The following is a 26,952-nucleotide window of genomic DNA, read 5'->3' as shown; positions in this document are numbered from 1 at the left end:
GGGCTGCTGCATCTTGGCACTGAATGCCTCTACTGTGTTTTCAACACATATGGAAACAGGATGGTGACTACAGCGCTTGGGGTTATTTTTAAAACATGCATACCACTTTACATGACTTAATTTGCTCTGCATATATGAAAGAGTTCCTACTGAAGCCTTCCACACACCTTTCGTTTGCCTTTGGGTGCAGATTCACCGCAACATTGGTGCTCTACGGGCATATTGTGCAGCAATCTGCTAAATAACACATCTCCACAAGCCATCTTTTAAAGGAAGAGTTTGAAATGGGCTTGTGTCCGTAGTCAAGACTGTAGATGGTGGTCTGAAGAATCAGGCACTACAGACACGAAAGCAAAACAATATACTGCCATGGACGGAGGCAACAACAGAACCTATTTTAGCCACTTAAAAGAAAAAATCAAGTGTACACTATATTTCGAATATTTTTCCTCACTTCAGCATGCCACCATAGCACCAATACTAATCTGCTAACTGAACTGAAAGTGAGATTCATCGATTCACATAATCAAAGTCACTTGTAAACAAGTTTCACTTTCAGTCCAGTTGCATGTCAGAACATATTTGAAATGTAGCATACATTTAAAGGGATTTTTTTTAGGTGGCTAAAATCCATGTTGCTCGCGTTACGACTGCCATCCACTGTAGCTAATACCCTGACTATGGATTATTACCTCATACACCCCCTTTTCAAAACTCCAGAACTATCCCTTTCACTCAGGCTCACAAGCTTAAAGCATTCCTCAACAAAATGGGTGAAAATGAGATCACCAGATTTTTGGGGTTTGACATCAATCTCACATGTTAGAGGCTCAGCTTCCTCTTCTTTCTTTTCTCCTCCCTTGATCTTCATTACAGCACCTTAAGTATTTGCATCAGGGAATGTTATTATTGAAATGTAAAAGCCAGGTTTGTTGTGATGATGTGTAACCCAGGGCTGTGTGCCTTTAGATGACCCGTACACATCGCAGCAGATCTGTATTTTTACAGCTTTTGACATGTTTGGCGGCTCATGGGTTCATCATGTACTGTTTCAAGAACAGATTGTGTATTTGGAAAGGTTTGATTTGTATATAACTTGGCTTATTGAAGCAAATTCCCAGAGCTTATGTGTTAATTAGGAAAAAACGATGTGGATTATTTCTTTTGTCCACTATCTTTGACCCTCTATAGTCTGGATAATAAAATGTTTTTTTTAAAACATTATGTGCGTTTCGTTTCTGGTTGTATTGTGTTAAAATCCACCTTTACTGCCAAAGCTCATGTTCCAATGTAATACTTCAACCACATTCTCACTCCAAACCAGTCAGTCCACCACTGTATATGAGACTGTATATGAGAAGTGGATGTAGTCATGGTGACGTCACCTGTTGGTTTGTCGACTACGGGTTTGAAGTAGGGGATTTAGCTAAGGAGGTAGAGCGTTTAGCTGGCAACCGCAAGATTGATGGTTCGATCCCCGGCTCCTCCTAGCTGAGTGTCTGGTGTCCCTGAGCAAGGCACCTCACCCCAATTGCTCCTGACAAGCTGGCTGTCGCCCTGCATGGTTGACTCCGCCGTCGGTGTGTGAATGTGTGAGTGAATGGGTGAATGTCAGTCATTCCTGTAAACCGCTTTGGAGAAAAGCGCTATATAAATGAGGCCATTTACCATTTTGAAGTCTTGAGGATGGCATTTTGGCCGTTGCCATCTTGGAATTTTTGCAATCAGTGAAGGAAGTTACCATATTTGGACTGTGGAGGAGCAACAGGTGGATCTGACGAGCACAAGCAGCAGAGCAGCAACCTCACTGGATCTGGATCCATCTGGATTCTGGTGTGGAACTGCTAAGAACGTGAGCTTCATAATTCAAGGTCAACTTTAAAGCAAAGTGTTAAAGTCATTTTAGTAGCTAACTAGCATTGTTAGCGACCTGTTAATCACGTGGTAGTGACCTGTCAATCACAAGTAGCCCCACCCCTAAAGCATCCCCTGCTTTCTAGTCCGTCTGACTCTAACTGGACCATCATGTACTAAATGAACATCATGCTGGATTGAAGAAGACTTGAAACTAGAGATTGAGACCATAAATTTGAGACCAGAGCAGTCGTGCCCTGATGGAGAGAGAATGCAAGTTTAAGGCACTTCAGCATTTGGCTTCACTTTTTTAGTAACGGAGTTTGCCGCCTGCTCTCATTCCACTTTACTTCCTCATTCTGCAGACCAGTAATAGAGAGAGAGAGGTGATTTTGGTGTTTTCAATCTCCAGGGACCTGAAGGCATCGCCGTTACACATGCGAATTACCACATATTATTACTGTAGCAGTTGCAGTTCCAGATCTCAGTAATTACCTTGGTGACGTGTTTTACGCTTGCAGTCAACTGAGGTGTCATATGAAATAATCTCTTGAGAGGATAAGAGAAACCCCGCTTATAGGGGATCTTTTAAATATCTCAGAAAAGACATATCAGACAGCAGAGGAGGATAAACACTGATTCTCCCCGAGGCTCTTCTTTTCCGAGCAGGCATTCAGTCAGTTAAATAACTTATGTAATGGCTTTGTTGAAGCCAGAGAGAGCTGTCTCAAGTTTTTATCTTTCATTTCACTGCCCTCTAGTGGCCTCTGACCCAAGAGCAAAATACACACTGCTCATTCTGGAACATGGAATAACATTTAGAAAGTGAAATTGTGCAGACACTCATTTGCCAATTTGTGAACAAAAGAGATTATTAAATGCAAAAAATGTATAGCATTTACCTCTTGTCGTCAATAGACTGTGATGTTTTTGTAAGAATAAAACCATTTCAGTGATTGTATTTAGAGAGACCTCCGGTTTGTGAAGCAAAGATGGCGATTGTGCGCTCTGGAGCGAGTACCCGCGTACCACTGATTGGACCTCCGGGTGAGTGTGAGGGTTGGTGAGTGATGTCATCAACCAGGGGGCCAAGGCAGATCCTCCATCTCCTAATAGCCCAGTGTTGCTGGACTTTATAATGAATTCCTCAAAGATGCGTCTGTTTAGTTATATACAGGAATAAATGCAGTGGAGGGTTTTGTTTTATTTAAAAAGGCCACCATGCTTTGGAATATAATGAAAATAATATTTGATCAAGATTAAAAATGATAAAAATATTATTGTAATTTAAAATTCTACAGTATTCGGCAACTGTAGAATAGAAAACAATGCAATAACCAATTATTTTTGCACAAATCTGGCGGCACAAGAAAACATTGGTGAATGCCGGAATCTTCGTGAAAAGTGCGTAAGTGGGGTTTAAGAAGAGAATTCTTCTTAAGAACAGCTGGTAAATGAGGTGAATGTTATTAATATGAATGTAGGCTTTTACAAACCCTACTGTGACCCCTTCAGGACTGATCAAATGTCTACCTAAAGTAACACTAAATCTCAAAAGAAGCCATCATAAGTATTGAAATGCTACATTAATATACTCTTGTTTTTTGTGTTGCAGAAGGAGCTGGACACATTCAACCAGCTGGAAACAGACACGTTTGTACCAAAGAAAGCCATTTCTGATGTATAATGTTCCACACTTTATCTTGCAAAAGATGATTTGAATCCATTAGAGTATGACAGAGTGAACAAGTGGACATCGGTCTGTGGAAAACAGATTCCCTACGCCTGTTGACCTGTGAGGTCTGCTGGTTGGCGATGGAGGAAAACAACTTAGCAATAAGCCTTTACAATGACCTGAGAGCTTTGATGAGAGTCCTGTTGCTGCAGCCTGATCAGTGATGTCCTTTGTAGCATGTAAGGCCGTGTTCACACTACACTGCGTTGACGGACTGGTGCCAGACGAGGGTAGGCGTGTCTGGTTCATGGGGGAGATGCTTTTGCGGACGCAGCCAGCAGCCATTGAAATTGCTTCCCGCTAGCCGGCTAATTCAGGCTACTTCCAGCTACTTCCAGCTTCATTATTATCGTGCATATATATGCAAATAAACTACTCTGACAAGGTGTTCCGTTCCAAACATTGTAAACTCCAAAGCCAGTGATTTAATTGAAGTAACTCTGATCTAAATTCTGCATGGTTGCTGTGGTTACATGCCAGTTCCAAAGAACAGGTGCAGGTGTGATCTAAAGGCCGCCTTGTGAACTCAGACATGTCTATGAATGTGACTTTAATGGTCTTGGAACAGGTCCGTGTGCCCTGTGCAGGACCTGAAGAAGAGGCTGTCTCTTTCTCTAAAAGATCTCAGTGGTTGATTTCTGGTGATTGTTTCGACATGTGACATTCCGGGAACTGGATGCATTTCTCGAGGCTAATGCTGCGTTCCAGGCACAATTATTAGCCCGTAAGTTACGACTTCAAGTCACGAGTCACAACTTGGTTCCAGGCAAGTCATGACAATCGCTTCTGCGGCTCTGTTCTGATGGCCTTCGGGCCAGCAAGCCAAGCTCTGCCTGCACAAGTGGCTTCAATGACTTTCATTAAAACCTCACTACACTTCCGCGAGCAGAGCTATGCTTGCTGGTGCGAAGATCTTCTGCGCGTGAGAATAACAACAAAACCTGCCAAACCGTCATGGCCGACCGTGCAGCATTTATATTTTTGTGCGAAACTTTCAATCGCCAAAGGAGCCGGGTCCTTGTTCAACTGAGCGAAGAGGAAGAGGAGGAACTGCACATAATGAATGTTTGAAACCTACTCCCTTCAAGACAAGAAAATAAGGGGCGTCCCATAGGTGGCCGTTTTGCCAGCTGTTTAGTTTGTTGTGCTAACATTAGTGTAGCTATTCCTGAATGATGTTAGCAACAGCTAGCTATCTTAATGGTCATCTTACTGGATCCACCAAGATGATGTGTACTTTTTCCTTGTTAGGATGACAATAACATCAACTATCGCTTCCATGGATTTGAGTGTACATCCAGTGTTGTTGTACAATGATATTCAAAACATGAACTGGTTGATGAACTGTCTGCACTATGCTGCTACGTTGGTGCTACGGTGCTAAGGTGTAACTATCAGGAAGCTCAGAGGCTTTACAATACATTACAATGCCTTTCTATAATAAACAGTAAAAGTTTGAGAGGCCAAACCGGACAGTCATCTGAATGTATCTGACCAGCTTGTGGCGAAAATGTGAACAGTAGAAGTTTACACTTGAAGCCTAGTTTTGATGGTCTGCTTCAACTGTTGAACACGCACACCAATAGCCTACACACAGTTCAATAGCCAACAGTGAAAACCAATCATTTCATCCCACAGTGAAGTGAATGGGCTAGCTGCTAAAATATGAATCACATCATGATCATTGGGTTGAAAGCAATGGAAATATATCGGCCTTCAACCCTTTGTTGAACAGAGAGCGCCATCTATTGGGCTCAGAAAATAAAGAAAATGCTTCACGAAGCTTCATTTGGACATCACTAGCAAAAGGTAGGCCTATGCCCCATTAAAGAATGGCTGTTCGAAGCATCCTGGTGTTTTATGCCAATAGCCATAACACAATTAGATACATAAACTACTTTTCTCCCTTTGCTGTTATTTGTTGAGGGCCTATATGTTTTATTTACAGGTCTCTCTATTCCTCTGGTACCTGGCCAACCAGAACAGCAAGTTTGATGTGTCCCAGTCATCTGCACACAGGTAGTTTTAGATGTTGTTCCTGTTCTAAACATTCTATGATAAGAGTCCATGTCAGCTTGTGTTATGGTCAAAAGTGTTATTGTATTCTATTGTATTCTCTTCTATTCTACAGGTGTGTGGTTGAAGTGATGCAAGCCTTGTGCACAATGGTGCCAATGTTCATCAGCTGGCACATGGATTGTGAGAAGCTGTCAGTGTCTGCTGCATTCAGGGCCATGTGTGGCATTGACAACATCATAGGTGCATTATTATTGCTTTTACTCATCTCCAGGGGATCAGAACATTTTACATTTTCACTGCAAGGTCATTAAAATTGTGCATTGTGGATTGCAGGGGCCATAGACGGATGGCACATCAAATTACAGCAGCATTTGTAGGAGCACCTAGTAAGTGCTATATGAAATCCCTGAATGGACGAGAGGAGGTGGACTCTTGACATTCACACAAAACTAAACGATACTTCGACAAACTTGATTGCATGTGAAAAAATATTTTTTTATATTCAAAAACATTACATTTGTAAACTGTGGCATAATTAAAAAAGGATCAAAATATTATTTGTCACTCACCGTTGACTATCCAAGTTTTTTTCAAAATAATGTCTCATGGGGGACACCGGGTGTTTGTGTCTTTGCCTCAGTATTCCATTCGATTTATCATCAACATTATGGAGTATTTTGAATATTTCATGCTGGACAGTTGGAGACAGTGTGACTCCATTATTTATTCACAAATGAATCTTCAGCGATACCTGATCAGGTATATTAAAGATAAACTTTATGTAAAGTGCACTTTTCAAAGCTCAAAGAGTCACATTTGAACAAGAACAGACAATAAAAAGAAAGTACATTCTAATATTGTGTATATATATATATTGTAAATGTAATTAGTCACTCTCTCATACACACAAACATTATTCAGTGCATGGCTCCATCCAGTGTGTGGTCAAAGTGTATAGTTCAAAATCAAGGACTTTGACTCAAAATTGCCCTGGAGATATCTTCAGGCCGGGACTCTCATCAAAAATGTGAAACTGACCACCAATAATAAAACATTTTTATGGTGAAGCATCAAAATTCTCCATACCAACACGGTCTCAAACTGCCTCACATGTTGTGCAGCTCGGTGACATGTACACTGCACAGACAGCATGTCAGGTACACACACACAGTAACACACGTCATGTGTGTCTCATATATCCGGAGAATTCCTCTTCATCCTCCGACTCTTCCTGCTGTGACTCACCATCGCAGGTTCTCAGACCGCCAGACAAAGTGTCCTCATGTCTGCCTTCGTAGCTGCTCGCACTAAAGTCTTCTTGTGTAGGCAGCATTAATGCCACAGCGGTCTGATCATCCGACTCCATTGGCCGGTCTTCGTGGCTCAGAGGTCGCTTGTAGTCGGTGTGCAGTTGAGGCTCCTCATTGGTCAGTTTCAAAAAGTCTGTGAGAGAATCTCTTGTATACTGCTCCTCCTCCTTGTCCCCTTCCTCACATGCAGCCAGTGCAGAGAGGGTGATTGAGAATAGATTGATATTGCCTGAGTTCTCACACAACTCCTCCTCCTCCTCCTCCTCCTCCTCCTCCTTCTCCTCCTTCACCTCCTCCACCTCACCAGTCAATGGTCCCTCAGGCATCAAAGGAACTCCTGCTCCTTCAGCTTTGGCCTCTGTGTCCTGTACTTCCGCCTCCACTGTCAAACTCCCAGAGTCCCCCGACACCTTGCTGTTCCCCGACACATCAACAGAGCCCTGGCAGGAACTCTCACCTGAGGAAAGCTCTGCATCTCTGTCTATGTAAACATTTTCCCCGTCCTCTACCTCATCTTCTTCCTCCTCATCAGAGTTAGTGCCATGTTGTGGAGTTGTGGGATGGTTTCGCTTCCTCCGTATCTCCGTCCCTGCACCGATGGAGATCTGATCAGGTATGGTCCTCTCCGGTGTCAGGGTGTAGCCTTGGCTCATAGCCTCCTAGAGTGGCAACAGATGACAGTGTCAACTCAAAGATGCACCATATCTGTTAAATACAGTTGAGTGTCATATATTCATCCAGGTCATATCACGGTGAAGTGATCTCAGGCAACACATGTTCAGTGTGAACACCATGGGCTAAGTTCAGGCTACAATATCTCCTAAAGAGCAGTAAGTTAGAGAGTGATCCACTAACAGGTGGATGTTTTCATTCATGTATAATGCCATGTCACTAAGGAAGTGAGTCCTCTTCCACCAGGTCCACTTAGTTGCACCACCATGTTTCTACCATAACCCAGAACAGTGAACCACAATCTGACTCTAGAGAGGGCCTTCCGTATTTTTACATTACCTGAAGGCTACCGAAGGCTAGAACAAGATAGTGAGCGGAGGGATATTCAGTTTACCTTTAAATGCCACTATGCTTAAAGTGGCAATCCATACCATTTGAATTTTACTATCTATCTATGCTGCGTTACTTGGAATGGGAAATCGGTAACTTCCAACTGCTGAGTCAGGCTCCCTCTATTCTAAAGTGTTTGACCAGGTACATTTCACTACTGCTGACTCACAATGGAGGATCAACAGCCAGAGAAAGAAGACCATTCAACTTCCAGTCCAAGAAAAAGAAACAACAAACTAATGGAAGTGAAGAAGGAGAGTCATCAAGAAGCAAAGTGACGCCAACGAGGGAGAACCACGGACCTTCATCACGCAGATGAGAGACAGTCACACTGTTGAGTGAGGGAGATGAGTCCCATGGCTCGCCTACAGTTCCATCTACCGCCACAGAGGCCGCTAGAAGCAACGCATCTCAAATCTTACTGACTGCCACTTTAAAGCAAATTAGTCTCAAGACAGAATTGTTTGTGCTTGTTATGAATGGCATTCATGGCGTTGCACTCAGTTGCTAACACAAAAAGTGACAGAAGTAGTGTCAATGAAAAAAAGAGAACTTGACGGAGATGTCTTAGCCTCGCTTACAATACGACAAGAGTTAAGTATGTAAACATGTTTTTTATTGTAAACGTCAGACTGTTTACAATTCCAATGTCCTGTGCTTGTATATGTACTTATACTTACTCATACTTATATTTAAATCTGTACATAGTCATGTTTATGTTCATCTAGTTGTTTTAGCTGTATGTCTATTTCTGTTTGTGCTGAGAGGAACAGAAAGCCAAAGTCAAGATTCCTTGTGTTCACACTTACTTGGACATTAAAACTGATTCCGATGATTAAACTTCAAAAGGTGTAAAATAATAGTTTGACATTTTGAATTCCATTCCATACAAAAACCCAAATTGTAAACTCATGATAGATGGAAAAATAATAGTTTCTTACAATTAGTACGCTGGGCATGGCCTTCAGTTTACACAGGAATCCAGTGTAGTAGAGGAAATATATGGAGGCCATCAGGACACCAAGAACAAGAATCAGGGAAGCAGCAACTGCACCTAAAACCACAGGGTCTAAAGACACACACGCACACACGCACACACGCACACACGCACACACGCACACACGCACACACACACACACACACACACACACACACACACACACACACACACACACACACACACAGAAGTAAGTCCTTCAGCCTGGAAGTGCTAGTACCTGCCTTTGGTTATTGATTTCATTGGACCCCGTAACAAAAAGCGTGACCAAGACAGGAATTTCATTTTGAGTGCCTGGTGTCCCTGAGCAAGAAACCTCACCCTAATTGCTCCTGACGAGCTGGCTGTCGCCCTGCGTGGTTGACTCCGCCGTCAGTGTATGAATGTGTGCGTGGATGGGTGAATGTCAGTCATTCCTGTAAAGCGCTTTGGAGAAAAGCGCTATATAAATGAGGCCATTTACCATTTATTTTCATTTTACACTTTTTCTGAAGAGACGCTCCAAATGAAAAATTAGCGCTGGGAAACCTCAGACATATACAGTGATGTAATGGCGTGGCTCTCTGGGCTCTAGCCTGTGGAAACGCAAACAGGTTGTCAGAAGTGGGTTCTCCGGCTTCCTCCCACAGTCCAAAGATATGCAGGATGGGGATAGGTTCATTGTTGACTCTAAATTGGCCGTAGGTGTGAATGTGAGTGTGAATGGTTGTCTGTCTCTACATGTCAGCCCTCTGATAGACTGGTTACCTGTCTGTCTCTACATGTCAGCCCTGTGATAGACTGGTTACCTGTCTGTCTCTACATGTCAGCCGTGTGATGGACTGGTTACCTGTCTGTCTCTACATGTCAGCCATGTGATAGACTGGTTACCTGTCTGTCTCTACATGTCAGCCCTGTGATAGACTGGTTACCTGTCTGTCTCTACATGTTGGCCCTGTGATAGACTGGTTACCTGTCTGTCTCTACATGTTGGCCCTGTGATAGACTGGTTACCTGTCTGTCTCTACATGTCAGCCCTGTGATGGACTGGTTACCTGTCTGTCTCTACATGTCAGCCCTGTGATAGACTGGTTACCTGTCTGTCTCTACATGTTGGCCCTGTGATAGACTGGTTACCTGTCTGTCTCTACATGTCAGCCCTGTGATGGACTGGTTACCTGTCTGTCTCTACATGTCAGCCCTGTGATAGACTGGTTACCTGTCTGTATCTACATGTCAGCCCTGTGATAGACTGGTTACCTGTCTGTCTCTACATGTTGGCCCTCTGATAGACTGGTTACCTGTCTGTCTCTACATGTCAGCCCTGTGATAGACTGGTTACCTGTCTGTCTCTACATGTCAGCCCTGTGATAGACTGGTTACCTGTCTGTCTCTACATGTCAGCCGTGTGATGGACTGGTTACCTGTCTGTCTCTACATGTTGGCCCTCTGATAGACTGGTTACCTGTCTGTCTCTACATGTCAGCCCTGTGATAGACTGGTTACCTGTCTGTCTCTACATGTCAGCCCTGTGATAGACTGGTTACCTGTCTGTCTCTACATGTCAGCCGTGTGATGGACTGGTTACCTGTCTGTCTCTACATGTCAGCCATGTGATAGACTGGTTACCTGTCTGTCTCTACATGTCAGCCCTGTGATAGACTGGTTACCTGTCTGTCTCTACATGTCAGCCCTCTGATAGACTGGTTACCTGTCTGTCTCTACATGTCAGCCCTGTGATAGACTGGTTACCTGTCTGTCTCTACATGTCAGCCCTGTGATAGACTGGTTACCTGTCTGTCTCTACATGTCAGCCGTGTGATGGACTGGTTACCTGTCTGTCTCTACATGTCAGCCATGTGATAGACTGGTTACCTGTCTGTCTCTACATGTCAGCCCTGTGATAGACTGGTTACCTGTCTGTCTCTACATGTTGGCCCTGTGATAGACTGGTTACCTGTCTGTCTCTACATGTTGGCCCTGTGATAGACTGGTTACCTGTCTGTCTCTACATGTCAGCCCTGTGATGGACTGGTTACCTGTCTGTCTCTACATGTCAGCCCTGTGATAGACTGGTTACCTGTCTGTCTCTACATGTTGGCCCTGTGATAGACTGGTTACCTGTCTGTCTCTACATGTCAGCCCTGTGATGGACTGGTTACCTGTCTGTCTCTACATGTCAGCCCTGTGATAGACTGGTTACCTGTCTGTATCTACATGTCAGCCCTGTGATAGACTGGTTACCTGTCTGTCTCTACATGTTGGCCCTCTGATAGACTGGTTACCTGTCTGTCTCTACATGTCAGCCCTGTGATAGACTGGTTACCTGTCTGTCTCTACATGTTGGCCCTGTGATAGACTGGTTACCTGTCTGTCTCTACATGTCAGCCCTGTGATAGATGGTTACCTGTCTGTCTCTACATGTCAGCCCTGTGATAGACTGGTTACCTGTCTGTCTCTACATGTTGGCCCTGTGATAGACTGGTTACCTGTCTGTCTCTACATGTCAGCCCTGTGATAGACTGGTTACCTGTCTGTCTCTACATGTCAGCCCTGTGATAGACTGGTTACCTGTCTGTCTCTACATGTTGGCCCTGTGATAGACTGGTTACCTGTCTGTCTCTACATGTCAGCCCTGTGATAGACTGGTTACCTGTCTGTCTCTACATGTTGGCCCTGTGATAGACTGGTTACCTGTCTGTCTCTACATGTCAGCCCTGTGATGGACTGGTTACCTGTCTGTCTCTACATGTCAGCCCTGTGATAGACTGGTTACCTGTCTGTCTCTACATGTCAGCCCTGTGATAGACTGGTTACCTGTCTGTCTCTACATGTTGGCCCTCTGATAGACTGGTTACCTGTCTGTCTCTACATGTCAGCCCTGTGATAGACTGGTTACCTGTCTGTCTCTACATGTTGGCCCTGTGATAGACTGGTTACCTGTCTGTCTCTACATGTCAGCCCTGTGATAGATGGTTACCTGTCTGTCTCTACATGTCAGCCCTGTGATAGACTGGTTACCTGTCTGTCTCTACATGTCAGCCCTGTGATAGACTGGTTACCTGTCTGTCTCTACATGTCAGCCCTGTGATAGACTGGTTACCTGTCTGTCTCTACATGTTGGCCCTGTGATAGACTGGTTACCTGTCTGTCTCTACATGTCAGCCCTGTGATAGACTGGTTACCTGTCTGTCTCTACATGTTGGCCCTGTGATAGACTGGTTACCTGTCTGTCTCTACATGTCAGCCCTGTGATGGACTGGTTACCTGTCTGTCTCTACATGTCAGCCCTGTGATAGACTGGTTACCTGTCTGTCTCTACATGTCAGCCCTGTGATAGACTGGTTACCTGTCTGTCTCTACATGTTGGCCCTCTGATAGACTGGTTACCTGTCTGTCTCTACATGTCAGCCCTGTGATAGACTGGTTACCTGTCTGTCTCTACATGTTGGCCCTGTGATAGACTGGTTACCTGTCTGTCTCTACATGTCAGCCCTGTGATAGATGGTTACCTGTCTGTCTCTACATGTCAGCCCTGTGATAGACTGGTTACCTGTCTGTCTCTACATGTCAGCCCTGTGATAGACTGGTTACCTGTCTGTCTCTACATGTCAGCCCTGTGATAGACTGGTTACCTGTCTGTCTCTACATGCTGGCCCTGTGATAGACTGGTTACCTGTCTGTCTCTACATGTCAGCCCTGTGATAGACTGGTTACCTGTCTGTCTCTACATGTTGGCCCTGTGATAGACTGGTTACCTGTCTGTCTCTACATGTCAGCCCTGTGATAGACTGGTTACCTGTCTGTCTCTACATGTCAGCCCTGTGATAGACTGGTTACCTGTCTGTCTCTACATGTCAGCCCTGTGATAGACTGGTTACCTGTCTGTCTCTACATGTCAGCCCTGTGATAGACTGGTTACCTGTCTGTCTCTACATGTCAGCCCTGTGATAGACTGGTTACCTGTCTGTCTCTACATGTCAGCCCTGTGATAGACTGGTTACCTGTCTGTCTCTACATGTCAGCCCTGTGATAGACTGGTTACCTGTCTGTCTCTACATGTCAGCCCTGTGATAGACTGGTTACCTGTCTGTCTCTACATGTCAGCCCTGTGATAGACTGGTTACCTGTCTGTCTCTACATGTCAGCCCTGTGATAGACTGGTTACCTGTCTGTCTCTACATGTCAGCCCTGTGATAGACTGGTTACCTGTCTGTCTCTACATGTCAGCCCTGTGATAGACTGGTTACCTGTCTGTCTCTACATGTCAGCCCTGTGATAGACTGGTTACCTGTCTGTCTCTACATGTCAGCCCTGTGATAGACTGGTTACCTGTCTGCCTCTACATGTCGGCCCTGTGATAGACTGGTTACCTGTCTGTCTCTACATGTCAGCCCTGTGATAGACTGGTTACCTGTCTGTCTCTACATGTCAGCCCTGTGATAGACTGGTTACCTGTCTGTCTCTACATGTCAGCCCTGTGATAGACTGGTTACCTGTCTGTCTCTACATGTCAGCCCTGTGATATACTGGTTACCTGTCTGTCTCTACATGTCTCCCTGTGATAGACTGGTTACCTGTCCAGGTGTACCCTGCCTTCACCCATTGACAGCTGGGATCGGCTCCAGCCCCCCGGGACCCTGAATACAGGATAAGCCGTAGACGATGGATGGATGGATGTTTGGGGGAAGCATTCCACACAGGAAACATGTAACTTGTGGAGACAGCGTCCTTGAATCACCGACATGCATGGTGGTGCAATGGTGTACGGGCCTGATCATCGCTGCTTCCAGCTTTTATTCTTTTGATCGCAAAAACAAGACGATCACGAGAAATTAATTAAATTAATTTGGCACACCCGTCAGAAAAAAACCTTCTTGGAGCTATACTGTATGACCAATAGGATGTAAGCCATTTTCAATTAACCGCGAAACCGTTTTTTGCCATATCCACGCCCCCATACAGCAACTGCTCTTAGAGTTGTAACCAAATTTGCTCAGTTTGAGGAGCTCTGCGATGAAAAGAACTACGTTGTCGTGAAACACAAAGTTGTTGGAACTTTACTAGTACATTGTCTAATCCGTTGGACATTTCACATGCTTCATACAGTCCTGGCCTGACTCCATTATAGCACCAAGTACTGGCAGGTCAGTATTATGCAATAAACGTTCACCTCAGATTTAAGTTGTGTGGTCTACACACGTGATATAGAGCTAAATAACAAACGTTTTGCATGTTTTTTAGCGCCACATTTTTGTGATTTGTGATGTTTTATATAGATCAGTAAAATTGATTATCGAGTATTAAGGAAAACAACCTGCAGGATTCCCAGGCTGTCATGGCAGGAAAAAGGGATGAAAGCAACCAATCCAATGCAGCCCCAAACACACCCACCTGTGATCCCAACATGTATCCAAGTGTGTTACAAGAGCACTGCTCGCCGTTAAGTGATCCAAACAGCACTGGCACTGACTTAGGGTTATTTAACTGCACTGCACGCCCCCTCTATTTGAAAATGGACCCCAATAACTTCAAATTTCAGTTCAGCATCTTAATGATAACACTATAAAACTGTCACAACATAAAAAACTGGCCTCTGAAAGTTCAGCTCACCTCTGTTTGGCTCCACGATGCTAGTGAAGGTGCATTTCCAAGCAGATGGCAACGTGTTCCTGTTGTAATTAATCTTCGTGTGCACCTGTACGCAGTACTCCGTACCGCTCTCGAGGTTGCTCACAGTATAACTGGTGTTTCGTGTCATGGTGGCCTCCTGCAGGTAAAAGAACTTAGTTATACAAGAAATAACATGGTTGTAATGTGACCCTCAATCGTGACCCCAGCACTCCATTCATTAGTCCGCTGCGTGATCAGTAGAAGAAGATATGAGCCACTGCTGGATAACAGGAAAAATAAAACGTTTGAAAGGAAACTATGTGACCAAATCAGAGTAATGAAAAGTGCTGAGTTCCCAGATGGCATCATATCATATCCACACACAAGCCAAAATGACCAACGTTAAACCTGAAAAGCCACAGAGATAAGAAATGTGGATCCACAGGAGGTAATACAACTAACAGTCCCTTCTCATGGCAGACAGACAACAGGAAATGTGCAATTAATAAGCTTGCATTATTGATGGCGGCTGCATTCCATTTAGGTTAGCCTGTACATGGCTTACTAGGACCACTGGGTCACTGTGATTTTCCTGCTTGAACAAGTCAAAACATCTGCTGAGAAAAAGGTCTGTGACAGTGGACAGAGACCATCTCAGCCTCTGGAAAGTATTTAGTTGACTGGTAGTGTCTATATTACATGGTTAGAGGAATGTTGTGTATTGATGTAAGTGAAAAATGGATGTCTTACGACTGGTTCTTTATCTTTCCTCCAAAAAACTTGGAACTGAGCACCCTTGAAGAACGTCTTCATATTTCCGAATCCTGATTCCTCATCAGCTTCAGGGAGGGAAATGTTGATGTGGATGCAGTTGCCACATCCAGCCAGTGAGACTTTGGGAGGACCTATAATGGCTTGTCATAAAAAAAAAGCACATTCTTTTTAAATTTAGGCAATTTATTTCTCATAACATTAGAAATGTTTGTATTAAAAAGAATGGCAGAGAGTGTGATGTAAAATTAAATCTTATACAGTACATCACAAGTTTACTTGTGATGTACTGTAAATCCGGCCCGCAGGAGCAAAGTGTCCGGCCCGTGCGGACCCAGTGACTAACTAATAACCTGCCATAAGGTGAAATAAAGAGTCGGTAAAGTTGGAAATATATTCACAGATTCGGGATCAATAAATCTGAAGAGAAACGTTTTCAAACACAAATGATACCTCTTTCCCACCGTAATATCATAGACTACGAGCTACAAGGACCAAAACCCAGATTTTTTACATAAATAAGCCGTCTAGTCTGGACGGAGAACATTGATCTCTATGTGCAGCCGGCAGCCGGGCGAGTGCAAAGGGACCGTCTGCAAATTACAAGACAAAAGCAAGACGCTGCAAACAAAAATCATTAACTCTACTGTTATACAATATTGTTTTCCTCTTGTGCGCCACTTGCTGTAGTGCTGTTGTTTTTGTTGTTGATCAAGATATTCTCCAGGGGCATTCAAATAAATAAATCGTTGATATTGGACTTATTTTCTTTCAAGCGTACATTTTTTATCTGTCCCTCAACACAGGCTATGACTACTACTACTACTACTACTACTACTACTACTACTACTATCTGCTACTACTACTACTACTATCTGCTACTACAACCAACTACCACTGGTAGTACTAATCATTACAATAATAATACTTCAAATAATAGCAGCAACAATAATAACATTTACACATAAAATAATGTTTAGTGATCCAATGAAAAAAAACAGACAATTTGGCCCTCGACTTGGCAACCTGGACATAATTTGGCCCTCAGTGAAAACTAATTGGGGAACCCTGGAAGGCTCAGCACTGTGTTTTCATCTTTTCTTGAATGCTTCAACTCCTCAACCCCATTTAGTATGTCAACATTTTGTATTAGTACCAGCAGTTTGTAAGAAATTGGTCAGTAATTGATGTCATATTTTGGTTCTCAAAATAAACCAAATTGATGCATTAAAATGAAATCTATTAAAAGTTTGTTCATAGGCTTCATTGTCTTTCCATCGATACCTGGTGGGCCGGTCTCGGCTGAAAATGCCCGGGCCAATTTTTGGTCCCAGTCCAGCCCTGGCTGAGGCTGATGGAAATGTGATTAGTTTTGCAGATATATGGTTTTTAATAATAGCATGTATTGAACAAGTATTACAACATGACATTAAGGCCTGCTGATGGCCCTAAAGGAAAAGTCAAGGGATCACCAAAGTACCAAATTTCATGACAATCCATCCCAAAGTAGATATTTCATGCATAGTGTTATACGAATATTAAAGGTTGAGTCAGTGATTCTATTCAGAAATGACTTTCTGTCTTATTACTTGATATCCTGATTGCACTCTGCCGCTCTCAAGCACTCGTTTGGCGTTCTGGGGGAGCGGCTTTGAACAGAGGTCTGAATGATGGGGCGGGACCTTTTCCGTTCAGTGATGCGTTCAAAGTCAAAGTCTCTGTGTTTTTTCCAAACAACCTACTATGCTTTTAAGAGCTGGACACATCAAGATAAACAGTGTGCTAATTCTCCAGTAGAGTTCTGTTCAACTATTGCAGACAGTGTAATGAAATGACGTCATCAAAAGAGCGCCCATCAAACCTCGTACAAAGGTTTTCTACCATGACTAAACTGATTTAAACATGGATTTAACTCCATGCAGATCTGATTCCTCTGCCTATAGTTTTCGTCTGTTCAGTGTAGCGGAATCTTTAGTGGATGTTTAAGTCACATGCATCATGGACAACATTAAGTTTCTCTCTCTTGCACTTTGTCACATTTGCTCTTACCTACTTCTCAGCCTCATTTGTGCATTAGTTAACAGCTCAGCTGAAGAGCTGCTACTCGACCATAGGTAAAATGAGAACAACTGCAAAATTCCTCTATTCATATTCTGATTCTATTACCTGGAAGAAGCAGATACACTGCCTGAATAAATGTCATTCATTCAGTCCAAGGCAACAAGCACACAACTCAAAAGAAACTCATGTTGACGTACTCTGTGTATAAGGGGTGAACTCGACTTTGTTGGACTCTTGAGACAGGGTGTCATTGTAGGATGCCTGGACAGTCAGGACATACGTCTCAAGGTAGCGTGGAAGCTTCAGCTTAGCTGATGTCGTCGTTGACAACGGTCGCGGTTTCAGTTCTTTCCGTTTCACCCTGCACAAAGAGAAACGCAATCATTGTATTTTATGCTAGCAGTGCTCTCAGTAAGGCAGGAACATTACTTTTGTTCAGCTGCCTTTCAAATCAAACCTATCTAACAAAACAATCACATACTTGATGGTACAGAATGATTATCAACTGGTGTGTATATACAGCTCTGGAAAAAGAGACCACTGCAAAATGATTTCTTTCTCTGCTTTGACTATTTATAGGTATGTATTCAAGTTAAATTAACATTGTTGTTTATTCTATAAACTACTGACAATAATTCTCCCAAAATCCAAATCCAAATATTGACATTTACAGCATTTTTTTTTATTTTTTTTTTTAGAAAATGACAACTGGTCAAAATATCAGAAAAGATCCAGTGTTTTCAGACCTCGAATAATGCAATGAAAACAAGTTCAAAATTATTTTTAAACAACACATATTTGGTGGAATAACCCTGATTTTTAAACCACATTGGTATCTCTCCACCAGTCTCTCACATTGCTCTTGAGTGACGTTATGCCACTCCTGGTGCAAACATGAAATCAGTCTGGATTTGTTTGATGCTTATGACCTCCATCTTCTTCTTGATCACATTCCAGAGGTTTTCAGTGGGGTTCAGGTCTGGAGATTGGGTTGGCCATGACAGGGTCTTGATCTGGTGGTCCTCCATCAACACCTTCATTGGCCTGGCAGTGTGGCATGGAGCATTGTCCTGCTGGAAGAACCCATCCTGAGTGTTGGGAACATTAGAGGGAAGCAGCTTTTCTTCCAGGAGGACGTTGAACGGGGCTTCAAGATTCCTTCACAAAGACAATCCGAGCGATATAAGACTTGACTTGAATTTGTCTTGCTATTCATGACTTGAGACTTGACTTAGACTTGCATGAAATTACTTGACAAGTTATTGCTGTCTTCATTAATATGTGAATCATTAAAAATATGTTTTTTTTGCGATTTGTTGCAAGTGGGCGAACCTGGCAACCAACGTAACTAAGTGACGCACCCATCACTCCAGCGATGTAGACTAGCATCGCTGCAGACAGACAGCTACAGGGACTAGCAGCGCCGCAGACAGAGAGCTACAGGGGTTAGCATCACTGCAGACAGACAGCTACAGCTCCGTCCCTCTCTGCAGCTGAACACATTCACGTTAACACTGAGCTGACTGAACACAACTAACGCTGCTGCTGGAGGACCTTCAACACCAGTTTAGTAGTCAAGTCAAGCAGCACAACAAACGTGGTGAAGCGTCTCAAAGACCGAAACCATTCATGTCTTCATGGGGACATTAGAGTCAATAAAGCTCCTGTTTATTGACCGAAGTTTCAAACGGTTAAGTCTGTGAGTTAATCACGAAGTTTAATGCATGCAAGTCTTAAACAGACAAATGGCCTCGAAAATGCAAATAAATATTCAAATCAAACAGTAAACAGACTGACAGGGAGACAATGAACAGACTCGAACAGATGCAGCCTGCTCTACCGACTCTATTTGATCAGCAACATTAATATGGTGCCAAGTCACTAGAAACACAGCTGTAGCTGAATACATTTAATATACATTATATACTGGTGGAAGCCCTCATCTCTGCTGCCTTCCTGTAACACTGCACCACAGACAGGCACTATAGACATATACACATATATATATATATATATATATATATATATATATATATATATATATATACATATACATATACATATACATATATATATATATATATATATATATATATATATATATACATATACATATACATATACATATACATATATATATATATATATATATATATATATATATACATACATTCACAAGGTTCATTCTCACATAAAAGAGTGAGGCCCCCTTGAAGGAGTCATGGACATAGAAGTCATTGGTACAAGTTCATTTTTTGATGGAATGTTTTTTTGCAACATATTGAAATATTTGTTGAAAATAAAAGTCCAGCACTTTAAAGGAGTCATCACCTGGTTTTATACGTATCCAGCCCCCCTTGGATCGCTTTGGATCAATTCGTAAAACTTATTAGAAAAAAAAAAAAATTTTAATCAAACATTGAGCTTGTTCTGACCCTTTTTCGTACCGCGATTTTATCATGCGAGATTACGCGCGAGGTTTTGACTGGTCCGGATATGCATTGTATAATATGTAATGAGGCGCGCGTTGATTCGCCGCAGGAAGGACAGAGCCGGGGGGGCTTGCCTGCATGCAGACTCCAAAACATAATGGCGGCGCTTCGGCGATTTCAGGTAGCGGACGGGGCGGGGTTGGGTGGTGAAAGAGGGGTGGGCTTATGCAAGTAGCCGCCACGGTGACGTCACCGAAGGCGCAGAATCAAAATCTCGTGCTTTAGGAATGCACACCCTTGTGTGCTATTCCTGTTCGGAAAAAGAGCAGAAGCGAAAAAACGGCGCCACTTTCAAACTCCAGCCTTTCAGGCAAGTTTCAACTGAGGTCAAACACAGATATGCATGTTTTAACAAGAGAAATTGCGATTTCCAGGTGATGACTCCTTTAAGAAAGTTGTCTTCCAGCTTATTATAATTATCTGACTTGACTTATGATTTGCTTGAACAAAGACATGACTTGACTCTCCCAACAATGACTCGAGACTTGCTTGAGACTTGAAGATTGAGACTTGAAGGCAACAGAAGCAATTTGGATCCACAAGATTAGATCATCTGAAACTAAAAGACGCACACAAACGAGCACTCAAATCCTGTCCCAATGTCTTTTTATATAAGAGAGTTGACTCATGAGTTCCTTTAAAAATATCAGCCGGCCTCTCTGTGGTCACAGCTGCACTGCACGCACACTAATACGTCGTATGGAAACAAACACCACTGTGGCAAAGCTTCTCATCCACGGTCAAAGAAAGCAGAGAGAAAAAGTTTCCCACAGTCAGATATTCCATCAAAGAAGAAAGCCACAGATTGTCAGACAGACCATACACTGAGTGAAAACGTGACCAAATTAAAGGTTGCGGTTGTTCAGAGTGGCTGATATGACATGACTAACTCACACTGATTTTTTTTCGAAAATGTGTGTCACAAATGCAGTTGCCCGTCTCTAAAGTCTATCAATCAGACCATGCAACTTTTAGTTTGTATTTGGCTGAATTTCATATTAATTGAGCAAGCTTTCAACGTAACTAAAGTGAAATGTTTGGCTTTGAACACACAGGAAGTAGCAACACTGTGTTTCAAGTACAAAGGCTGGGGGGTTTAAGCTTCCAACCATGAACCACATTGTTTCATGTTGGCCCCCGTCTCTCTCGCCTGTCATTTCCTGTTGTCTCTCTACTATTTCTTAAGTAAAGGCACAAAATGCAAGAGAAGCGAGGCTGTCCCCGGGATGTCTGATGACACATTATAGATCTAAGGACCTTTTCTTTAAAGGAAAAACATGATTTATTACGATTTTCTAGTCCCCTTGTCTGCTTGTTCTAGAGCTTTCGTCTCTATTATACAGTTTAGAACAGAAGTGTATTCAGTTGTCATGGAAACGTAGATCAACTCCATTATTCTGAAGACTTGTTGGACTTCTTGGGAAGTTTCAAGTGAGTGGATCCTGAGTGGAAATTGTAATCAGCTGCTGTTTGCACGGTTAAGAAACAACAGGAGCTCAGCGTGGCTTTTATTTTCACAGCTCCTCCATCAGCTACAGCTGGTAACAGTGCACTCACCAAGGGAACATTGCCAAAAAAAGTCCAACACAATCAAAAAGGTTGAACCAGTTTACCTTCTATTAATCTCTTAGAGTTGGCTTTTACTTTGTTCATTTTAGATTTATACTTTTTCATTGAACTCGTATAACTTACTGGTTGTGTTCATTTTCTTAGAACAGTGTGACATTTTAACTTGATAAGCAGGAACCCGTTGAATCTTCAAGGCCTCAATCTTCTTTGATCTGACAGTTAGGTTTGCTAGAATAGATACACGCCTCAAGGACAACACCCATACATGTTTCATATTACATTTCTGTAAGTTCACGTCAGAGTTAACTGACCAGTAAGACTCAGTTGAGTGAAAGCTCAACCTCTGTACGATCAGTCTCAGCCCAAGAAGATCAAATGTAACCAGCACCCAGAAACCGGGTTCTTTCTGACTGAGATCCTGTGGGAGCTCTGCCATTCTGAGCCCAGCGCTGCAATACTTTACCTGTGACCTGAATAAATGAAGAGTTCTCTAGTTTATCCTTGGGCTTCCAACAAAAGAACCGGGGGTTAATATAGCAAAGGGAAAGCTTTAAAGGGACAGTGTGTAATATAAGTAATTTATTAGCTAAAATCAATATCTTCATTCATAAATAGGTCCTCAAAAGTGTATAATTACCTCTGCCAATAATCTGATTTATCCTCGTAAGCAAAGAATTTCTTATTTGTATTTACATTGGACGGGTAAGTCCTCAGCAGGCTTCCATGTCGTTCCGCCATTTTGAAGACTATAACTGCCGGAGAGGGACAAAACACCTAAACGCGATTTCGTTCAGAGCCAGCGTGAATGAAAGGAGATCACATCAGCGAGAGGCGCTTCCAGACACGTAGGGTGCGTGCGCAGGATCGGCTCTCCCCCCTGGAGTGGACAGTGACTTTGACTGACTTCTTTTTTTCGCCTGTGGGGCACAGATCTCGGATACTGGTGCACCCACGTCCCGCTGTTCCCCCTGGAGCTCCCAGGGAGCGACTTTTACCGAGCTTTGTTATTCGCCCGTGGTGGACGACCTCTTGCCTTTAACAGTCAGTGTTGTAGAGCAATATAAGTGCTTTAGTTACATTTGTTTGTGTTTGTTGTGTGTTTAGTTGTTAGCTGATGCTATAGGCTACTAATGGAAGGCTACCAAAACTAAACCAATATCAACATGGCAACATAAATCACTATCTTGCTCCAGGAGTAATTACTTACTGGTGAAGTGGTATTGGATGACATGTTGTCATAGCTTCTTGGTACATAACAGCTACCGTAGTTGCAACAAAGCGACGTGCTAGAGAGCACTATTCGTTTGAATGCAAAATACAATTTCACCACTAGATGGGAGTAATTCCTACACACTGTCTCTTTAAGACCATACAAGTGTGGTAAGTGTGCTGCATACAATATGATGCAGATGGTTGGGATGTAAACTACGATGGATGTTTTTAATGGACAGTTTGGGTAATAATTATAATGTCCGCTTATGTTTTACGGCCCGGTGCTGGAATTATTAGGGTCCAAGCACTGAAGTCTTCTGTATAGTCCTCTACATAAACCTCCCTGGATTGTGAGTAGGGAGGAGTCAATGTGTGAGTGATTTTGGACGCAACCATAGTCCAGTTATGTGAAAATCATCCAATTTACATGAAATATATAGTGCGTTGTGTTGTTATAGAGCAACACAATGCATGCTTAGCATGTGTTCTCTACGGGGCAGCATCTAACCATCATCACTTAATCCGTTGATTATTACTTTAGTCAATCATTAAAGTCCTAGTCGGCAACATTTTTTTGATCGTATTCACTGAAGCCGACACTACGCTCCGATAGAACAACATAAATCATCTGGTTTCAGAGAGAAAAAAAACACGCTACGTGCCCGTAGAGCCTTTTGTTTGTTTTGCAAAATATCAACAAAGCCCGGGTCATCCTGTCCAATCAGCACGCAGGGCTGTATTCACAGGGGAGGCGGAGGGAAGTAGCAACAAGCTTCTAATTCCTCGGTTAAAAATAAATGGTAAATGGCCTCATTTATATAGCGCATTTCTCCAAAGCGCTTTACAGGAATGACTGACACTCACCCATTCACACACACATTCATACACTGAATATAAATGTAAATCGGACCTATGCCTGTGCCTAGTTTATAGTGACATCAGACATGCTCACGGTAAACGTATACATATAGATAGAGTACTTCATCACCAAAGGGACATTTCAGTGGTTAAGCACATGCATGACAAATTGCACATATTGCTATCGATGTGCAAATGAAATGTCAAATATAATTATGAATAATTTAACATTATATCTCCATGTTAGAAAATATTCTCATTTGAGTCGACTACTTCAGGGCTTATTTGAGTAGGCCACAAAACTAGAAAAAGTCAGTCAGGAGCCCTGCAGTAGTCAATACGGTATTTGACATGCTTTCCCATTCGTGTATACAATTACTATTACGATTATTATAACTTTAACAGACAGATAATCAGCAGTTGACACGAGCAAGCCCAGCCACACACACACATCCACACACAGTGTTTCTTCGAGATAGTGTTACTAATAAATTAAAGGAACGTTGTTTTGGTGGGCAAAGCCAAGAGTGAATGCAGGAAAAAGGATTTCTACAGCTCATAGTTCCCCCAAGCAGAGCTGCAGGCAGACCCCTCTCCATAGCGCTAGGTCTTGAATGGCCACATGGTGGAGTGAACCACACACACAACTAATTCCTTCTTGCTTGGCCGGTGGCCCAGCACTTCCATCTTTCAACACAACTCTTCCAAGTTAGAATTATATTTAATTAAAGATACACTGATAACTATCAAACAAAAGGAACAGGACACACAACAAAACCTCCGTCATGTTTTAGATTTAATCTCAAAGATGCATAAGACATGTAAATACCGGGAGTCATCATACACACAACAAAAATGGATCTCCCCTTCTCAGTTGGACCACGAAACAGCTTTGATGAAAAAAACATGTAGATAGAGAATATATATGTTGTAAACCTAAATTATAGAAAACAATAGCTGCTTTATATGTATTATGGCTAGGTAACTTTGTAATTGTTTGAAGGTTTATCTCCACAAAAATTATCAGCTACACTTATCTATTGCAGAAGGGAGTAAAAGATCCAATTGATTAAATGAAGCCTGTTTATGGATTAGAAGAAGAATATTGTGGCATTGAAGAAAGAAATGGTGGAAATTGTGGGCACACTTCTGACAATTTTCCAGGGAACTACGATGTCCTGAATACAGTTTATCTGATTTTGTAGAGGGACCTGGATGATTCCTGTGCTGCTAACCTCCATTTAGCCCATGTTTCTAGCTGTATTTTATGTTTAGTTATTTTATTATTGATATTGTTATGTATTAGGTTTGTTATCCATGCTTTGCATTGATTACTCTTTCTGAACAAAGAAAAAGAGTCAATTTCTGAGTAAATTTTGATTATGAATTCGACCAGCTATACAATGTCATCTTTGGGTGTTTATCAATTACAATTTTGTGAAAGAAAATTGCAGAGGTTCGATACCTAGCCCAGGCGAACTCAAGTGAAGTTCGGATAAGATATGCACAATGGAGTGTGATGGGGCTATTTCTCAGACCAAAGAGAAAACGACATAAGGTTGTGTGTGGTAGGAAATCAGAGCAGCCATCAAGATAGTGGATGGGGGATTACCTCCTGTTGATCTTGTACTGTGTTCCTGGCGGGGTGCCGGGACCAGGATCCCAATGCAGGATGTGGCGGAAGTTGACGGAGCTGAGAGACACATTGACTGGAGCAGGAGGGGAACTGAGCGCTGTGTGAACAAGTTCACATGTGACACAATCAGAGGTATGAAGGAAGTACAAGGTACAAAGACACACCTGGCAGCAGGGCACACATAGTAGTGGGTGTGTTGAGGAGGTATTTGAGGCATTCAACAAAGTTGATGTAAAAACAGTGTGATGAACTTTCCTGGGTGAACTTGGTTTACTCACCAAAATCAATAAGTAACATGAGATGAAGCACAAGAGGCAAACAGTTCATCCTCTCACTCATGAAGCAGCTTGGAGTGATTCTGCTTCAGCCTCCGCGGATGGCATCGTTTCTGTCCAAAAACAGACCACCTGTCCTTAAAGTCAGTCAGAAGCATTCAGACAGTCTTCACTTTTGTTCCCCCTCTCTTTACAATAATGCTATCACCGTTTACTTGTTATATAATAGACTTGACCCACTTTTCAGCTTGGAAACGTAGCTTTATGTTAAAGTTCGCGTCGGTAACATTACGTTCATGTGATAACAGAATGCTAAGTGTTCCAGTTTGAGCTCATACTAACTAACTGACCTACCGCCGGTACGTCGATAAAAGAGCTGACACATTGTTAGGCTCAATGTCCTTCAGAATAAAGTTCTATATTACCTTATTAACAGTTGCTTTCCTAGTAATAATTATTCACGCTACAGGTCAGTCTACCGACATACAGTGACGTTAGCTACACTCCAACATGTCACAACAGTGTTGTTAGCTAGCGGCTAAACAACAAACAAGCCTACACTCATGACGCTGACTGTAAAGTCACTTACCAGCTCGTGACCACTTGTTGTTTCAACGCCCGAGAAGCAAAACCGAAGTGTTCGTTGAGCAGCCCGTCCAGTAGCTGTAGTTTCCTTCTGACGTCACCGCTGCTGTCTGACAGACTACACGCACACACTCACACTCTCACACGCACACTCACACACACGCGCGCGCGCGTCAGACACCAGAGCCATGCAAAGAGAGAGTCGCGTCAACGGAAGTTCGAAATACCATATTTTGGGATAACAGGGTTGCCTCGTTTTTTTAATCGCTTTGAATGATTCTGATGTTATTAAACTTGTATGGCAGTCAAGAGCAATCACATCCTAAACCATTTCTTCAATCTATTGAGCTCAATGGCTCAATGGTCTAGCAGCAGCATGGCAATGTCAACTTTGTTGTTTCAGGATATCCATTCATATCTAGGTTTAAATTCATCTTTCTGTTTACAATTCTTACAGGGCTCTGCACTTTGTAATATGCATGCTGATACATATTTAGCAGGGGGCACTAGGACCATGCAAAAGCCCATAGCCAATCAGCAAAGGAACTATTAATTAGTCTGGTTGGCAGCGGGTGAGACATCAGAGTCAGATTTATGTGGATACCAGCTCATAGAGGCATAGAGTGGAAACGAAATGGCCAAACTGAAGCAGGACTGGATTATGGAGGTCACTTTCAGCAAAACAGAAGCAAAAGCTCTTCAGTGGGATGAGGAAATGAAAGGATGCCATCTATACAAAATAAGATAAAAAGTGTGAAGAATGTAAATAAACAAACAAGCAAACAGGGAAAGGTTAAGGAAGAAACTTGGGCAAAGGGCTCGGAGGACAATACATCTTATTGTTATTTCTTAGGCAAAGTAGGAAATTGTAAAGCATTACTTGAATTTTTACAAGAAACTAGATTATAGAAGATAATCTATTTA

General features: G+C 42.6%; 2 protein-coding genes across 3 annotated transcripts in view; one reads left to right on the top strand and one right to left on the bottom strand.

Moving 5' to 3' along the window:
* LOC311021618 (exosomal polycystin-1-interacting protein-like) overlaps positions 1 to 26,952 on the top strand; it is a 178,053-nt gene that overhangs the window by 17,563 nt on the left and 133,538 nt on the right. The window lies entirely within an intron of this gene.
* On the bottom strand, positions 5,911 to 26,180 carry crfb1 (cytokine receptor family member b1). Of its 2 annotated transcripts, none has more exons than XM_084023697.1 (8): positions 26,033 to 26,180; positions 25,447 to 25,556; positions 25,145 to 25,265; positions 17,599 to 17,762; positions 15,320 to 15,483; positions 14,570 to 14,726; positions 8,922 to 9,049; positions 5,911 to 7,577 (listed from the first exon to the last, which is right to left on the bottom strand). In XM_084023697.1, the coding sequence occupies exons 2-8, from the start codon at positions 25,505 to 25,507 to the stop codon at positions 6,789 to 6,791; spliced, it is 1,584 nt and encodes a 527-aa protein (XP_083879823.1). In that variant the 5' UTR covers positions 25,508 to 25,556; positions 26,033 to 26,180; the 3' UTR covers positions 5,911 to 6,788. The 2 variants fall into 2 exon arrangements, with proteins under 2 accessions (XP_083879823.1, XP_083879822.1); XM_084023696.1 differs by having other exon boundaries at positions 25,447 to 25,580; positions 26,033 to 26,144.

This window comes from Eutrigla gurnardus, assembly GCF_963514095.1.
Source record: "Eutrigla gurnardus genome assembly, chromosome: 12".
Taxonomy (NCBI): Eukaryota; Metazoa; Chordata; class Actinopteri; order Perciformes; family Triglidae; genus Eutrigla; species Eutrigla gurnardus.
The sequence above is the reverse complement of the archived record's forward strand: the minus strand, read 5'-3'. Positions and strand labels throughout refer to the sequence as shown.